Below are 17,210 nucleotides of genomic sequence, written 5' to 3' on the forward strand. Positions count from 1 at the left end.
AAATGCTTTGTGGAGAAAATGTTAAAAGATAAGAAGAAGATGATGTATTTTTCACTCCTTCCGACTGTGCACTTATACACATTGATGTTATGTAGAACATCTGGCATTATAATATCGCTAAAACAGACACAGTATTCAGTATTGCACGTCGCCTGATATCTAACTACTATAAACCAATCATTTATCCATCCGGTTAGTGGCTGACATGCCTCTCGACGCGTCGTGAAAATTCCTCGACCGGGTAAGTCCTCCTTCACGATACAAGCAATATTCTCCGCTTAGTGTGATAAAATTTAAATTAATATATATTTACATATATTTTTTTTTAAACAGCCAAATTTTTCACTTTTGTTTATTTTTTTAATGGTAAAATAATAGCCCTGTGGTTAAATCGTCACTGGTTCAATCATCTATTAGCTGTCCTCCATCATTTCAGAAGTAACATTTTGCATCATAGCAACTTCTAATTTGGTAGGGGGATTTGTGTTATGTCTCTGCTTTACTTGTAGATTACTGTGTTGGGAACTTTTTGATAAAGTAAAATGTTCTACTTATAATTGCGTTTATTTACGTTACAATAAACAGTTTTGGATTTAGCTACACTGTTTATTACCCGAGGGTTGGTAATTCTCTGTTTCTAGAAGCTTGTTGTCTGTCGATAATATCCCACCGGCAATTGCTACACTCTAGCGACATCTGTCGGACTCTGGAGTAAGCTTTATGACTAGTGCCATCTATCGCTCTAATACCCAACTTATTACATACATCACAGGAACCCCACCCGGGTACCATTTATTGGATAACCAACACCTTTGCTATTGATCACCTTAAGTCGTGCGCTACGTTTGGTGATATAGCATGAGTGTCCGGGTTCATCGGGTCAGGTGTGTTCAGGATGCCAGATCGGGAGAGGCTAGTTTGGGGAGACTCTTTAACCTCTCCAACTGGTCTTTCAACCAATCACCTTAAGCCGCAGTAGAGGGGTATTTCCATATATCCTTCACTCCTGGACTCACTGATTAAATTGATGAAATTATTTTTCTCAGGGTATCCTGTGTAAGATTAATGTAAAAAAAAATAAAAATAAAACCTTAGGAAGAAATCCAAAACAGCTCTAGAGAGACTTTGCATTAAATAGTCATTAAAGAAGCATAGATGATCCTTGTTAAAATGATGAGTTCCCGATTTGAATAAGACCTAAAGAAGAAGATCGTGGTATTAAAATACTGTTATTATTTTCAGTGGCAGTCCGTGGGGCTGGCAGTGCATTGCGGTGAGGGGCGGCTGTTATGGCAGATTGCTCGTACGCTCGCTGCCTGCAGGAGAGACGCAGCATCCGTCGTGAGCTGCAGCGCTGGACCAAAAACATGGTGTACGTCGTAGGTGAGTAACGTAAAAAAACTATAGTGGCAATTCTCGGAACCAGCAGAACATGGAAGAGGTTACTTATCACTTTCCCAATGAAGGTATAAGGAAACTGGTTGTTTCCACCTTTGTCTTCTAAAACTCTTTGTTCTTATTAAATCAAGCAACATTTAACAATGAGAACGATTCTAGACCCTCAATAACATATATATGTAGTACATGAAATTATTTCTACTCGTTATGACCGAATCTAAAGAGAAACAGTAAAAGTAAAAAAAAATGTTAATTTAATAGTCAAGTTAAACTTTGTATGAAAATTTAAAAATAATAACAACACAAGTAAGGTAGTTTACTTTCTATCACATGACAGTTCAGTCATAAATATTCGTCATAATTGGCCTGAAGGTAAAAAAAATCAAACTTCTACCCCTTAAAACCAATTCACCAAAATTTTCCTTGAAAGAATCTCAATTTAAGAATTGGGGAGAAACTCCCGAAAATTTCGTCGATCGACCGACGCGTGGCACTGTTTTCATCCTTAGGAATATCGTGTCTAGATAGCAGAACATTGTCGTAATAGCCCGGCCCGCAGGAATGGTTGTTTGTTCTTACGCTCGCTGCCTGCAGGAGAGACGCATCATTTGTTGAAAGATGCAACGCAGGTCCAAGCAAATGGTGTACATTGCGTCGTAAACGAATAAAATCTTTTTTTTAAATTAATTCAATGACTTTATTTTCAACGATGGGTGGGCATTTAATGATACCTCTCTGCACTTTAATGAAGAGACACAATATTTTATGATATCTTTCTGCACTCTAGCGAGGAGACACAATATTTGACTATCCTTCAAATGAACACATACGTTGACTATCATAATTTATTATTAGGTTTGTACGTTTTGAACAGCGTTACATTGTGCATCAGCAGGGCAGATGTAAGGAACACTGTAACGTTAACAAAACGGCAGGATAACCCTAAAAATAATCTTGAAATACTTTGGGTTGTGAAAAACCTTAATTAACAAATTTTGATATCCGATGAATTTTGAAAATTATTTAATGTTTATTGGGGGTAGTTAATTAGTATTTCCAATCATTGTTTATAAATTTAAACGTTTTCACGATTTTGGGTATATCTTGCTGTAAAGTACTAGTAAATTCTGTCACATATTTTGGCACAAGAAACATCATCATCATTTTCATCCCCTTTTTCTAGACACAGTTTGGTGATGGAAAATGCCTAGGTATTGTACTTTTTCAGAAATATCTCCACTCAGTCAACTTCATGAAAATATGAGGGGAGAGTAGAGAAAATAAAAATTTCATTGATGTGCCCAAAGTTAAAGCATAAAAATGCTGCTCACCAATTAATTTTAACACTAAGTCATGTAACAAACAAACATTAGATTTAAAGCTTCGCAGTAAGCATGCAAAAAGAAGAAGAATAAATTTGGAAAGAGAGATATGTAAGTACAAATGTTATTGAGAGCGCACTATAAAATGAATATTAAAAAACTAATATATTTAATAGGCGAAAGCGAAAATATATTATAAAACGTAACTTATTTAAAACAGAGCGTAGCGTTTAAAAAAGCGCTGAGAATTTAATTATTCCTAAACGTGTTAAATAACAGAACCCGGACTGTTTTTTACAATACGTGGAGCATACTTGGTGATTTTTTTTGTATTTTTTATTTAGTTATAAAAAAAATATTTTTTTATATCGAGTATAAACCTTTTAACGACTTATTTCTATGACATTAAAGACACTTTACAATACATCTAAAACTTTTTTTTATAGTATTTAGGCATAAACCACGAATTTAAAAAATAAAATAAAAAATTACATGATTCACTTTTCAATTCTTCGAATATGCAGAGATAATCTTAAAAAATAAAGTGTATTTTGAAAGTTGCGAGCCTCTTTTCGGCATCATAACATAAAAATTATTCAATCAGCAAAAAAAAATAATTATTGCAAAATAATGTAGTAGTAATATCCTGACTGACTGAATATTTATTTCTTTTATAAATTAAAAAAAATTGTTTATTATGAAAAAATTTCCAACCAAAAAAAACCTCTCATCAGAATATAACAACAGATTGGATATTTTTTGGTGATGTTTGATACTGAAAATGAGGCGTCATGGTTTTCATCAGTTTTCCGTGTATTAGCGTAAAAAATAATGTTAATATTAAAATAAAAAATTAATCATTGTTGAAAAGTTAATAAGAATGTGATATCACCTTTAAAATAATTTTTCAAGCCTACTCGGTAAGAGAAGTACAAACGAGTTTGTTATAAATCGGTAGAAAGTCTGAATGCGAGTTCATAAGACAGAAATAAGAATAATATTGACATAAATAACATTACGGGGTATTTATTATATATTAAAGACATTTAAAACTGTATGTTTTCCCAAATAAATTACAAGTATTCATCAACTTTCAATATAAAACGGTTAAAATCAGAATATAATTGCTGAATTAATAAAAACTCAGCTGTGATATCTGAAAATGGCGGTACCTGCAAATTATTATTTATCGAAACAAATTCTTCGCTAAAAAGTAGGGGATATTATTATTGTAGGATTTGTGCCGAAAGAATTTATAAAATATTTGATTCAAAAACGAATATTGCCAATTTTCTTTCATTAGATTATGTTTTTGTAGAGCAAATTAGAATTTTAACATAAGTAAAAAATTAATAAAAAAATACTCGTTTCTATAATGCGGTTAATTAATTAATTAATTCAAATTCAAAAAAATATTATTTTGGTAAAAAAAATGTCAGCCTGTAAAAATTTTGGTTCCGATTTTGAAAATTTAGAGTTCGTTGAACGCATACTCAGAATGATTTCACATCACTTCACTCATGCACCGATACACCGACAACCAAAATGAATATATTTAATGAGACTAAATTGAACGGTCATTTAAAAATGCAGAGTCAAAGCTCAAAACCATTTCCAATACTTGTTCGATATATACGCACCGCGAGCCTTATGTTTTAAAGTTAATCGAGTAGTATGGCGTGAAACGGGTGCTCCCTTCCCTCCCCAAACCCCAAAAACCTCCCAAACCACCCATGAAACCTCCCAAAAAACCTCCCACCTTCCCCATACCCAAGAAGGTTCTATTCTCATGCTGCCTCCGTCTGTCTGCAGGGGTTGTGATAGCTCCCTCTCACCACCTGTTGCCAAGCCAACGCTCTCATCCGATGCACCAATTTTCTCGAGAAGAAATTTTAAGTTCTGGCAGACTGGGAGACTGGGTCTGGCTTTTCCTGGTTCCGTCTCACGCTTTCCTTTGTCTCGGAAAAATAATTAATTACTTTCTTGATGATAATAAGACCGCGTAAAATATATTTTTCTTAACATGCGAAATTTCTAAGAAACCTGGCTCTGGTCATCATTGAGCATATAAAATAGCATAAAAATTAATTGAAATTTTATAAAAATGTGTTTCTTTTATCAAAGAAAATTTTAAATTCATTTTTATTTTTAGGAGGTTATAATTATTAGTTTTTTTTAATATCTATACATTTTTAAGTATTCCGATCATTATCTGATTTTCATTGTTTTATTGTAGAACAAAAATTAAAAAAAAAAAAAAACCAAAAATACATTAAAATATCACATTTCTTTATCACGAATAAAAATTCGTTGATGTGTGGAAGGAAATCCACAAACATATTATTTTAAATATACAGGTTTTATCATGCATTATAATAAAATATATTTAAAACGTTTAAAACTTAAGAGATTTAAACGCTCTGCGATTGATCGGCGCGTTCTGACCGAACTTCTTTTTTTTTATTCTTGCCACTTATTTATTTTATTTGTTTTTTTTATTATTATTTCATACCGACAAATGGACTCTTCACGAGGACGTCATGCCTTCCATGGACCTTATGACGTCATGCAAACTTCGTCAAACTTCTATCGTTTTGGCAGGCTTTGAAAAATTTAAATATTGAAAATTATTTTTTCTATGAAAACGACATACAGTCATAGCGCTTGCAACACCGGCTATGTGAGTTTACCAAATTTTACAAGGGAAGCAAAAACATTTAAGACGGGTTGTATCTTCATGGTTAATTTTCAAGTTCTGTAAAGGTTCTATTATTCTACTATATAAATACTCGAACGTTGATGGTCAGACCCAAGTATACTTTTATAGTCGAAATTGATACACTTTATTTTTTCCTTTTGATTGCCTAATCATTTATTTGTTAATTAGAAGTAACTTTTAAAACTTATTGAAATATTGTTTTCGTAGTATTATAAATATAAATATTATTTAATAACGCAAAGGTTTTAAATTTTTTTTTAGTAAAGACATGTTTTCATGCACCTTTAATTTGTCTCGGATTTTTATGTAACCATACGTATATTAATTTGAAACCCGCCATGTAAATTCTATTAAGAACCTCCTTTGTGTAAAATTCAGGAAAAACAGTATGGCAAACCATTTTCCTTAGCTTAAATCAGGAAAAATTGTTCCAGACCAGTCTAGCCTTCGACGTGGAGGTTTTGAGGGTTGGGAGGCTTTTAGGGAGGTGCAATTCGTGAGGAAAAGGGTATGGAGGTTTTCCCCAAGGATGGGGGAGATCTGTGAAGTCACTCATAACAATGAAAACGAAGCAGTGTTAGTAAAACGCGCCGGTGTGGGTAGTGCGTTTTATTTTTTATCCCATCCCCTCGCTGTGTCTACGTTTTTTTTTCAGTTGTTATATAATTTGCGGTCAGGGCGTGTGAACATAAGGGTTTCAGACGTTCCAAATGGATGTTGCTTGTTTACACATGTTTAAAAATATATTTTACAAGTTTAAAATGTGTTTTAAAACTTTAAAATGTATTTTACAATCTTAACGTGTATTTTTCAAATTCAAAATGTATTTCATGAGCGTTTATTTGGAGTGTGTTTGACCAATTTAAAACGAATTTTACAAACTAAAATGTATTTTACTATTTTCAAAGGTATTAGTAGTTTAATATAAATTTAAAATATATGTCTTAGGTTTAAATAATCTAATTTTAAAAAAAACGGTGGAAACACGAAAAAATACATACATGAGTTCAAATGAATTCAACCTTAGAGCGCAATCTCGTTTACTGATTAAGGCAAGAAATAGTGTATCTTCTTTCCCTGCACAAGCAGAAAATACTACAAACGGTGAGTTTTAGCGTTGTAAAATTTTCACGATGATTTTTTTCTAGAATTTCATTATCAATGCGATTACGTTTATTTAGCAATATCAAATCTATATTCAGTTATGAAAATATGAAAACACATTTAATTTCTGATATATTTATATGCATTATTTTATAATTACAGGCAATATTAAATCGCAAAACAAGTATTCATAAAACGTTTAAGATTTTTTAAATAATATCCTGGTAAAACTTCATCGGGGTTAATATATTAATTTTATTCATATGGTTCACAGTTATATTTTTTAAAAAGCTGCAGGTTTATTCGATAATCATTTCTTCCGTACATTCAAATCTGATCACATAATCCGCTCCAGGCGATAATAAAAGAAACATAGTATGTTCCCCATAGACGCCCTTGTAACGGCACTACGACCCGCTAGATGGTGTTTTATTCCATAAAGACATGTACCAACTCCCAAACAAAATGCATCGGTATGTCGCGACTAGCTTTGTCCCGTTCTTACCCAAAGGATCGAAGGAGAATAATTTTTCTTAGTCTAGCCACCTTTTAAGTATATTAGTGCATCAATGTATGGGTTTCCTATTTTTGAGTCAGTGTTGGTGTACAAACCGTGGATGATCAAAGTATTTCTATACTTAAGTGAATTTCGCGAAAGTATTTTTGTACTGAAGTAAAAGTTCGTCCAAGTGTAGGAGACTAGGTCAGGTTGGACTGTTTTTCTTGTCCGTTAGAAAAGGCGTTGCAATTTTTTAATTATTGTTCCTTAATTGTTAATAAAAATGCAAATTTTCTCTGTCAGAGACTTTTCTTATGTGAATTTGTACAAGATACAAAACATTAAGGGAAAAGTTGGGAAGGGAAGAGTTCAGACAAGGGGAAGGTTGGGAATTACAAGGCTTTTCAGATCTGGTCACTAAATACAGCTAAAACCATTTTAAGCTAAGTTGTTATGCTAAACGGGGGTCTCACGGGGATTGCGTATATATCTGTTACTCTGAAATGAGATGGAAATAAAAAATAAAACGTTTTAAATTATAATTGAAACAAAACTTTTCTCGATTTAACTCTTCGGATTTCAAGCCCGTGTCTCTTAGTTCGGATCAACGTGACTTATCACTCGATGGAAGAATTTTTCAGATATGTAGTTAATTAAATATTTATTGTTTTTTAAGATGTGGGTAAGGTCAAACCCATTCAAAATAGAAATTTCCTGTTGAGGAAACTATTGGTTTTGAAACATGTTGATAACTATTAAATTGGCCGGTCGGTGGCTGAGTTGACATCGCGTTTGGGTCTCACCCAGTCGTAATGTGTTCAATTCATCAGCTGGCTAAGTCCTCCATCATACCACAGAAAAAAAAATTCGCTTACTGTGGTAGTAGTAGGAGATTTTCAAATATTGTCAGGTTATTCTTAACCCTAGAATATTAGTCTTTCGTTGAAAAAAAATATTGGTGTACAGGGTTTGTTTTTTAATCATTGAAGGAAAAGATAATACTAAGAAATCTAATCAAAATATGAAATTGAACAAGACACAAAAAATAAAAAAGGTAAAAGTCTCAACCGGGAATCGAACCCATGATCTCTGTCTTACCGGCACAACGCATTCAAACCACTCAGTCACTGCGATATAATTTGTAATGTAATTTTTTTCGATCTTATAAGATTTAAATTATATTTATGGGAACCAACTTCAAAAGTTATTCCAATGGAATTGAATAGAGTTTATAATTTTTAAAATTATATTTAAAAGATATTTTAAATTACGCATTCAGAAAACACCAACAATCTACAATGAATACAACTTTTGGATAAGGAAATTTTCAATATTGCTCTTTAAAATTATTTAATATCCCCCGCAATAAAAACCATTAAAAAAAATAACCGACTTAAAAAAAGAGGAAGTACCAGCATATGAATTATGGCCATGGCAAGGAGGAATAAAGATACAATGTAGCAACCTATGTTATGTATTTTTCTAGAAATTGCTATTTTTTTCTAAAAATTACGCACAAAACCACGTACAATGTGAACTTAGAACGAAGTACCCCAGTAAGATCACATTCTTTTCAATATTTGTAAAAAATTATAAAAAAATAAAATATATAAATGTTTTTTAGCGAATGATATTATTAGTGTCACATCTGATCCTTATCATTTTATGTTGAACACAACATATTATATAAAACATTAGAGCGATAGAGGTACATCGAAATATCGCGTTTCAAAAATTATCTCTTAAGACTCATCGCTAAATAAATACATTTGTCATGTTATTATTATTCTAACGAATTTTAACGGTGTGAGTCTGCGGCTTCTGACTAAATATTAACAAGTCGAAAATAAAAACGGTACCCATACTGATAAAACCCATACTATTAAAATTCGTTAGAATAATTATAACATGACCAGTGGCTGAGTTGGTATCGCGTCTGATCCAGGCGTCCTGAGTTCAATTTCTCGGCTGGCTAAGTCCACCGTGACATAGGCAACTTTTCCGCTTACTGTGGTGGTAGTAGGAGATTTTCAAATATTGTCAAGATCTTCGCAACTCGGGAATGATATCTTTTCTTTAAAATAATTAAAAGAATATTTTTCTTTTAAATGTTTTGGGTACTTACATAATATTTTTTTATGTATACTATTATTTTTTTTTAAATAAATTATTTTATAAAAATGATATCAAACTTGTAACTTTTTTTGCTCACACAAATAATTAAGAACAGAATATGATTCCGAAATAAGCCTCTACACACCTACGCATATGAAAATTTTCGGTCTTTTTGAAATGCCTTTTTTTCATAGACATATGAATATTAGTAGACCTGCCCTAAGTGATTAAAAGCGTATTATCCCCACTCCCCATACCAGTTCCATTGGAGCCGGCTGGGCTCGCGTATGGCCTCAAGTGAAATTTGAAAACGTGACGTCATCATTCTTGTGCGAACTATGGTCGAGGCATCATCGGTTCATTTTACGAAATAACACGGCAAAATGTTGACTTGTGATATGAAAACTTGTAAAAATAGATGTGAAAAAGAGAATAAACCCAATTGTCGTATTACATTCCATAAGTAAGCATTATTTTACTTTATTTTAAGCTTATTCACACCGTATTATATGGATCAGTTTTAGAAACATATACTATCACATCACAATGTAGCGATTCTCAAGTGTGCTCATCGTTGTTTACTGGGGTAAGTAAATTATGAAACATTTGTAAAAGTGTCTTAACTAAATACTCTGAAACTAACTACGACTCTGCAAACAGATGAAATTTACTTTGCCGAATTTGGACTTCGCAAATTAGTTCATAACGTGGTGAGTAATTTGCGCTCCCATGTAAAAATGTCTATTCATTCAAAAGCAGATTTTACTTTTAAGAACTAAATGGTGATATTATAATGCGAGATGCCTATTTACTGTCAGATTGATTTATTGACGAATCACAGTCAGCTTAACCCCCTTCGTTCTTCAACAGTTGATTTTACCCCTCGCCATTATCTTCTCGTCTATTAATTCCTATGTCTGTGCTTTTTTATATTTTTGAACCCTTAAAACTAATTTGTTTTGATAAATCAAATTTCTGTACATATTTTTATATTTCGGGAGCTTAAATAAAAAGGTGTTCAACTGATGGCTTCCTCAAAAACTGTTATGTCTAGATCTTATGTTTAAAAAAAACGATAAACATTCGCGCAGTAGTAAACATTTCACAATTTATAGAATAACGTCTTAAAAATATCTAATAATTAGCAGAAAACATTTGTTTTTTTTTTCTCGACATCATTCTTTCCTATCTGCAAGTCATTGGCCGATAAAGCCCCTAAGAATGGCATATCTGTGTGTTCATATTTCACAGTCCTGGGATGAATGACATTTAAGCATCTATATGGAAATGACTAGATGGTCCACGAAGACATTTTCACAAATTTTACGAATTACATTGTTGTTATTTTCTCGACTCTAGGCTCATACCAGTATTACGCTAGTCGTACGTGACTTTAATTATAATGTAAAATCTAGGGAAATAATATTTTGTAGAAACAAAGAAAACAAAATAAACATTTTAATCATAATTAAAATAAAACGTAAAGATTAAACCACCGCCATCATTTATTAATACAAGCCGTGCTGTAGAAAATCAACTAAAAGTGAAAGAGAACTATTTTTGTACTTTTGTACTAGGTTTAGCAGTTTTTGATACTAATCTAGTACTACTTACTACTTACCAGTACTAACTATACTACTATATATTCTAACAGGTACCTTTAACCGTCAGTTTATTTTCTATAGCACGGACTGTATTAATGAAGATAGCAGTGATAAAATTGAATTATAAAAAAAACATTTTAAAGTAAATAGAAATAAAACCATGTAAAATAAACAAAATATTTTACAAAAGATAATTTTAAAGTGCATGTTAATCGTGGAAGGATAATCTAGAGGAGTACATATTTATGGTCACATTATCAAATTAGAATTTTTGGTATGATAAAAAAAAAGAAATTAAAGAAAGATAGACTAAGAATTTTCTATTTTTTAAACGGTGTTAGGAACTTTTTAACGTTTACCTTAAAAAATCTCGTTCTCTTTCAAATATCAAATTTTAAACACGGATAGTAAAAATGGATATAGTATTATTTGATTTTATCTCGGTATGCTTTGTATTTTTTACGAGCCATGATTAGTGTGAAAGTAAAAAGTGTCATATTGGTATAAATGCCGAAAAGAGTATAAGAAAATATACTTGTTTACATTACCTATTCGTATTTTTATTCGATAATCAAATTTTCAGAATAATTCGGCAATTTTAAAAGTTGTAATTTGATTGTTTAATAAATATCATTAATTTAATCACTTTTTAGTTTCACTACTACGATATCTTAAGTGCTTAGGAACCTTGAAATACGTGCACATTTCTATTTAAAATAAATGTTTAATACAGTATTTAAATATCTTACTAACGTTTAAGAAGACCTCCGTAGTTGAATGGTTACTAATTTGGTGGTGAGGGGTTGATATTCCTTCGTGCGCAAGTAAATTTTATTTGATTAATTTTTCACATTTAAAAATTTATTCATAAAATTATAAATATTATAGTAAATTTGCGACACTTCCCAGAGTGGTAGATACTTTCAGTTTCGACCTGATGAAAGACCACCATAAAATGGCTTTAGCTTATTTGGTAACCAGGTCTGAATATCCAGGTACTTACCCACCTTCTTCCGCCGCAACCCCTTCTCCTTCCACTTACCTCACCCTCACAAAATACCACAATTATTGGAGATGTTATAGTCTCATTGGCTCCTGACGGTTGGGATTCTTGTGCGGAACTCAGATAACAAATTAATGTTTTAAAATTCTAAATTTTCCTCATTTTCAAAATCCGGTAAGATATGATTAACTTTTGAAGAGGTATGTTGCCAGTGTGAAGATTTTTTTTTTAAATTTTTTTTTGTCTCTGATTGATATTATTGTTACAATAAATATTTGTTTTTATTTCATAATTGTTTATATCTATATAACTTATCGGTTAATTACATGTTTTTATGCTACTTCAGACAAGTTCAATAAAATAGCTAAGCAGGTGAGAATAAAATTTCTAACGGTAATAAGTAACAGTTAATTAAAATAATAGTGACCTAAAGGTTTGATATATTTCAAGAAATATATCAAATAGCATTAAATTTGTGCTGTACCTAACGACACTGTTGGACCCACGAAAAGGAAAGTTGAATATAAATTATCAATAAAATAATTAAATTTCAAAATTTATTTGAGACTACCTGATGGCGTATCTATAGTATTAGATTTCAAAGTGTCTAGCTCAGAAAGTTATCAGATTGCTTATTTATATACGTTCACGAAATTTTGGAATCAATAAAACCGTTAAGTTTGTCTTTTATCTTTGTAAATATCTGCAGCTCACTTTTGACTTTTTCGGACCCATTGAATTTTTGAATTGAAAAATCGAGATTAAGCACGAATGTCACTTTTCAAATTTTATCATGGCAACAGACTGAATAAGTAGCTAGAATCAAACGAAAACAATCGTGCGCAAAGTCAATACTTTCAGCAACAATTGGAAAACGGAAAGAGGAAAATCTATGTATCTTTTTTAAATGTACTTACGATCAACCACTTTCATTTTTCCCTAATTTGGGGTTAATAAATTATCTTAAAATTGAAAATTTTCCGCCCCTGTTAGAAACAAAAAATTTCACAATACATATTCAAAAGAATAGTTTCATTTCATAAAGAACTTTTCCGCACCAACTTTTCCTCTAACTAGTGTAACTTGTCCATATTGAGACTTCATATCATTTGTTTTAAATAATATTTTTCTGTGAATATTTATAAATTAGGATTTACGAAGTTTCAATTAATGAAATATTAAATTAATATTACGGTATGTTTTTATTTTAATATTTTTCATTGTACTTTGTATCATTTAAGCTATATTTGTGTCCATTTTGTTTCTAATTTATAATAATTATATTTATCTTCATTATAATTATTTCCTATATGGACATAATAATGTTGAAAGTGTTAACGTAGAGTGTTTGAAGTTATTTTTACTCCTTGAAAGAATATAGGAACTACTTTGCTATGAAAATATTGGTATTCAAATCTGATATAATACAATAAATAATAAAATATATTCAGATTTTTAATAGTAATAACCTTTACGTCACAGTTAGTTAATAATTGACAAGGTTCTTAAAATCAATGGTTTTCAGAGGAAATAAGATTATTGTGCGTCATGTTAATACCAAATTTAATGGGAAATAATTAAAGATAATGTTAGAAATAACCCATGTAATAAGGTGGTAATAAGTCAATTGGCGTAGAGTTCCAGCTTTGGTAATACTGGAGAACCTAGGTTCCAGTCTCAGTTGTGACCTTTTTTATTTTTTGTGTCTGACTGTACCATATTTTTATTGAGAATTTTTGTTATTATCGTCGTGAATGATTAAATATTTTAAACCATAACAAAGTAAGGAAAATGAAGATTAATGAAAGTAAAATATTATTCGTTAATTTACTGTATCTCCTGCACATGTCAAAAACAACTTAATCCAATCGGCCAAATCAAAAAAAAAAATCGGAAAATAATATGCAAAAATTTTGAAAGTGATAAAAAAATCCAAAGAAACGAGGCGAGTCTGCATTCAAAAAAGTCTTAGTTATGAAAAAATCCAAAAAAAATTTAAGGTTGCTGTAAGAAAAATGAATACGCGTAAATTTTCGGGACATTTATAGTGCATGGATGGAGAAATTGGTGTGAGTATAATATTTGAAGCGTTGGTAAAGGGGATAATATGATGCCTGGGATAAATCAAATAAAACCCTTGATGTAATGTGTTGAGATTAATCGGTATATGAGACGATGCATGAATATCATTGAAGCAAGAAATGTGTTCCGAGACATATTTGTTTGACTTTATATCCTGAATACTTAGTTAGTAAGTTACAATTATTAGATATTCGGCAAAAGACGTGTATCTATAAAAAAAATCAATCACCATCTTACATCGCAATATTTTATTTGTTTTTACTTTTGAATTTACTTCCCATTTGATTTGAGTTCAAATAATTACGCCAGTCAAACCTCCAACAATGTCAAAGACTCCTCGTTCGGCCGACTGTACGCGTACAGTCCGACAATCGCGCCAGTGAGACCAATACAATAAAAAAAGTTGATACACACAGTAACGTCCACACACCGCCAACTTCTTCACGGAGGCACGCACACAGCCATACAATTTTTCACCAACAAATACACAAGAAAATTATTTGTCCGTTCTGACGCGCCGGCGCAAATCTCCAACACATTGACGCGACATACTGACGTCTGTGTAAGATACAGCAAAGGTTACTAATACAGTGATAGCGTACAGCAGAAATGCACCGAGTATTTTATAGGTACTTGCAGGTTTGTGTGTGTGTTGAACTGTATCCGTCATTATACATTGCACCAACGCATACAGCTACACCGTCTCCCTAGTACGTAGAGTTCTAGTATGCATTTCAGCCGGTAGATTGCAGTAGGGTTTATGCACATTCGGTTGACGGTCGTCTTTGTATTAAGTAGTTGCTAGATCTAGAAGTATGCAATGTTATGGTTTTTATATTAATTGCAACGCGCTCCTGAATCCTCTCGATTAGTTATCGTGTCGGGTGTTGTCTACGTCACGTATCCGTGACTTTGGGAAAATTTTGGGATGCAAACTCAGTTCAAGATGTTCGGGGCCAAATCTTAAAAGATGCCGCTGCATTTCTTAGCCGAAGTGAATTTAAAACTTAACCCAAATAATACAATAATAATACCTTATTTAACCATATCTTTTTCCTATTACTGTGTGAAATTACCTTATATTTGTTTTGTTTCAACGTTTTAAAATCAAGTTAAATATCAATTAGCATAGTGACTTGTATCTTCAATATATTTATTTTGTCGAGACAACCTTGTGCCCTTTTGAATGCATTCTAAATATATTTAATTATCTGTTTAATTAATTGTAATTTACTGGTGTTCTTTAAATTGCGAGTGATTTTATTAAATGCAGTTTTGACCATGTTTTTATTTTTTTAAAGTTTATTGCTAAGATTTTAATCGCCAAATTTTTGTTTTGAGTTTACATCAGTGAAATTTTAACTCCAATTCCAGTTGTATTTGTTTTTTTTGGATCCCATCATTATGTAATTTAAATTTGATTGATTAATTAGTAACAAATTGTTTAATTAGCTTACCGATGTAATGACCTTTTAATTTTTTAATTTAATTTTAATCAAAGTTTATTTATTAATTACATCATCTTAAAATCGGAAAGTATTTGTGGATTCAAAAATATTTAAATAAACTGTGAAAATTAAGGATTCATTTCAAATTCAAGTAGGTTTTATTTGTTACCTTTTAATTTTTAGATAAAACATATTTTCAATAGTCTAAAAATCAAACAAACATATCTCAAAAAATTCACCTTACTTGGAACGCGAATTTAAAATTCAAAAACAGTTCCGACGGCCGTTAACAATAAACAAAAAAGTGTGCGCAAAACTCTCAAACAAAAATGAAGGTAAATAATTCAAAATGAGGCCAGTGATATTAACATTAAGTATCCCGAACGAGAGAGAAATCAATTTGTCCCAAATTCGAAGTGTAAAAGAATAAAACAACTGTAATAAACTAAATACCTATCGAAAATCGCGCGAGAGAAGTTTTTTGGCCTCAGGCAAACGGAAAGCCGTCGGAAAGAAATATTCGCGATTGCATTATTTGCGGATGCGTTTTGGGCGCGTTGCATCATAAAGTGAATTGAGTTAAAAAAGCGAGTGCATATTTCCGAAGGACAGCTGTATACTCGTCTGGACTCCATTCCGCTCAGGCCATGTCCTTCCCCAACACGAAATGGAGAGACGCCGCTTGATTCGGGCGCCAAAAACCGGATCGCCGTACGTGCTATGGACTAACACGACATATCGACCATAATCAGCAACAATATAAACCTAAAACCAGACCAATTAGAAGAATAAAGCATAAAGAATCAAAACTGCTACACAGTGCGTAACAGAAAATGTCAAAATCGGCGGGAAGGCGGCGTTTGAAAAACGAACGTTTCAAATCTCACCGTCAGATGTCAGCAGCATGCAATGAAAACTAAAAACTAGTGGCACAAGCACACTACCGCGAAGCTGAATTTTCAGTAGGGGGCTACCGGGGTATCTAGAGCCTAGTACCTACCCAAAGTAGTGCGTTGTAAAGTGCATGTTGAGTTTATATTTCGTTGTTGTTATTAAAGTACCCCCCTGTACCCTGCAGGGGAGCATTGAAAGAAAGAAAGACTACAAATAGAGTACACACGCATACGTTTCGTAGTATTCGCAGCTCGGAGGGGGTTTTCGGATTTTGGAGGGGGTGCCATTTGGTTTTAGAGACGGACCTGCTCAGCCGAAGGAAGGGGCCCGACAGTAAGTACTTATATGCAAATTAAAAAGTGCACCACAGATATGCCCACAGTACTACGTCTGGGTGCATTCTGAATGCATTTTTCGTTTTAATTAGAAATACATTTCGCTTTTTTGGTACAAATGCTGCGAGAACGGCGCTCTCTCGCGCAACTTGATGAATTATGTTCACCGTTTTTCAGATACTTGCATGTACGTGTTTGCTTTTTTGGAGAGTTATTTGTAGATTGCAACTTTACGATTTTAAAGAGATAAATATTTTCGTACCTACATAAAATTTGAAGTGTGTTTATAATTTGAAAAATGAAAAAGATTGAATTTATACGTAAAAACTTTTCAGAAGGACATTTCAGGGCGTACCTACATATATTTTTTTATGTGAAACCGCACAATAGTCCCAAACGCTCCCAATCATCAAAAGCTAGTGAGACTATGGCATCCCCGATTGGGGTATATTGTGAGGCTGAAGGTAGTAGGATGAAGATGAAAAAGAGGAAGGTGGAAAAGTATCTGGCTATTCAGATCCGATCAACATACACGGCCAAAGCCATTTTTAGCAACTATTCATTTCTGTGAAAATAATAATCTGAAATATACTAAATATTATTTTATATTAGTAAATTGTGAAAAAACACAAACCTGATTTGCGAATTTATGATATTGTTTGTATAGTTACCTACTCAAAAAGATTT

At 32.1% G+C, this 17,210-nt stretch overlaps 1 protein-coding gene across 2 annotated transcripts in view; it reads left to right on the top strand.

The window, feature by feature from the left end:
- Positions 1 to 1,263: 1,263 nt before the first annotated feature.
- Eip93F (Ecdysone-induced protein 93F) overlaps positions 1,264 to 17,210 on the top strand; it is a 134,851-nt gene continuing 118,904 nt past the window's right edge. The window contains exons 1-2 of one of the 2 annotated variants that reach the window (XM_089646904.1): positions 14,609 to 14,659; positions 15,478 to 16,521. Coding sequence is in view for 1 of the 2 variants with exons in the window: in XM_089646903.1 (XP_089503029.1) it covers positions 1,290 to 1,383 (94 nt within the window). In the remaining variant the exon portion in view is untranslated. Of the gene's footprint in view, positions 1,384 to 14,608; positions 14,660 to 15,477; positions 16,522 to 17,210 lie in introns of those variants that run through there. The other variant, XM_089646903.1, reaches the window with a different exon arrangement.

This window comes from Hesperophylax consimilis, chromosome 25 (assembly GCF_061612785.1).
Source record: "Hesperophylax consimilis isolate HC1 chromosome 25, BYU_Hcon_1.0, whole genome shotgun sequence".
Lineage (NCBI taxonomy): Eukaryota > Metazoa > Arthropoda > Insecta > Trichoptera > Limnephilidae > Hesperophylax > Hesperophylax consimilis.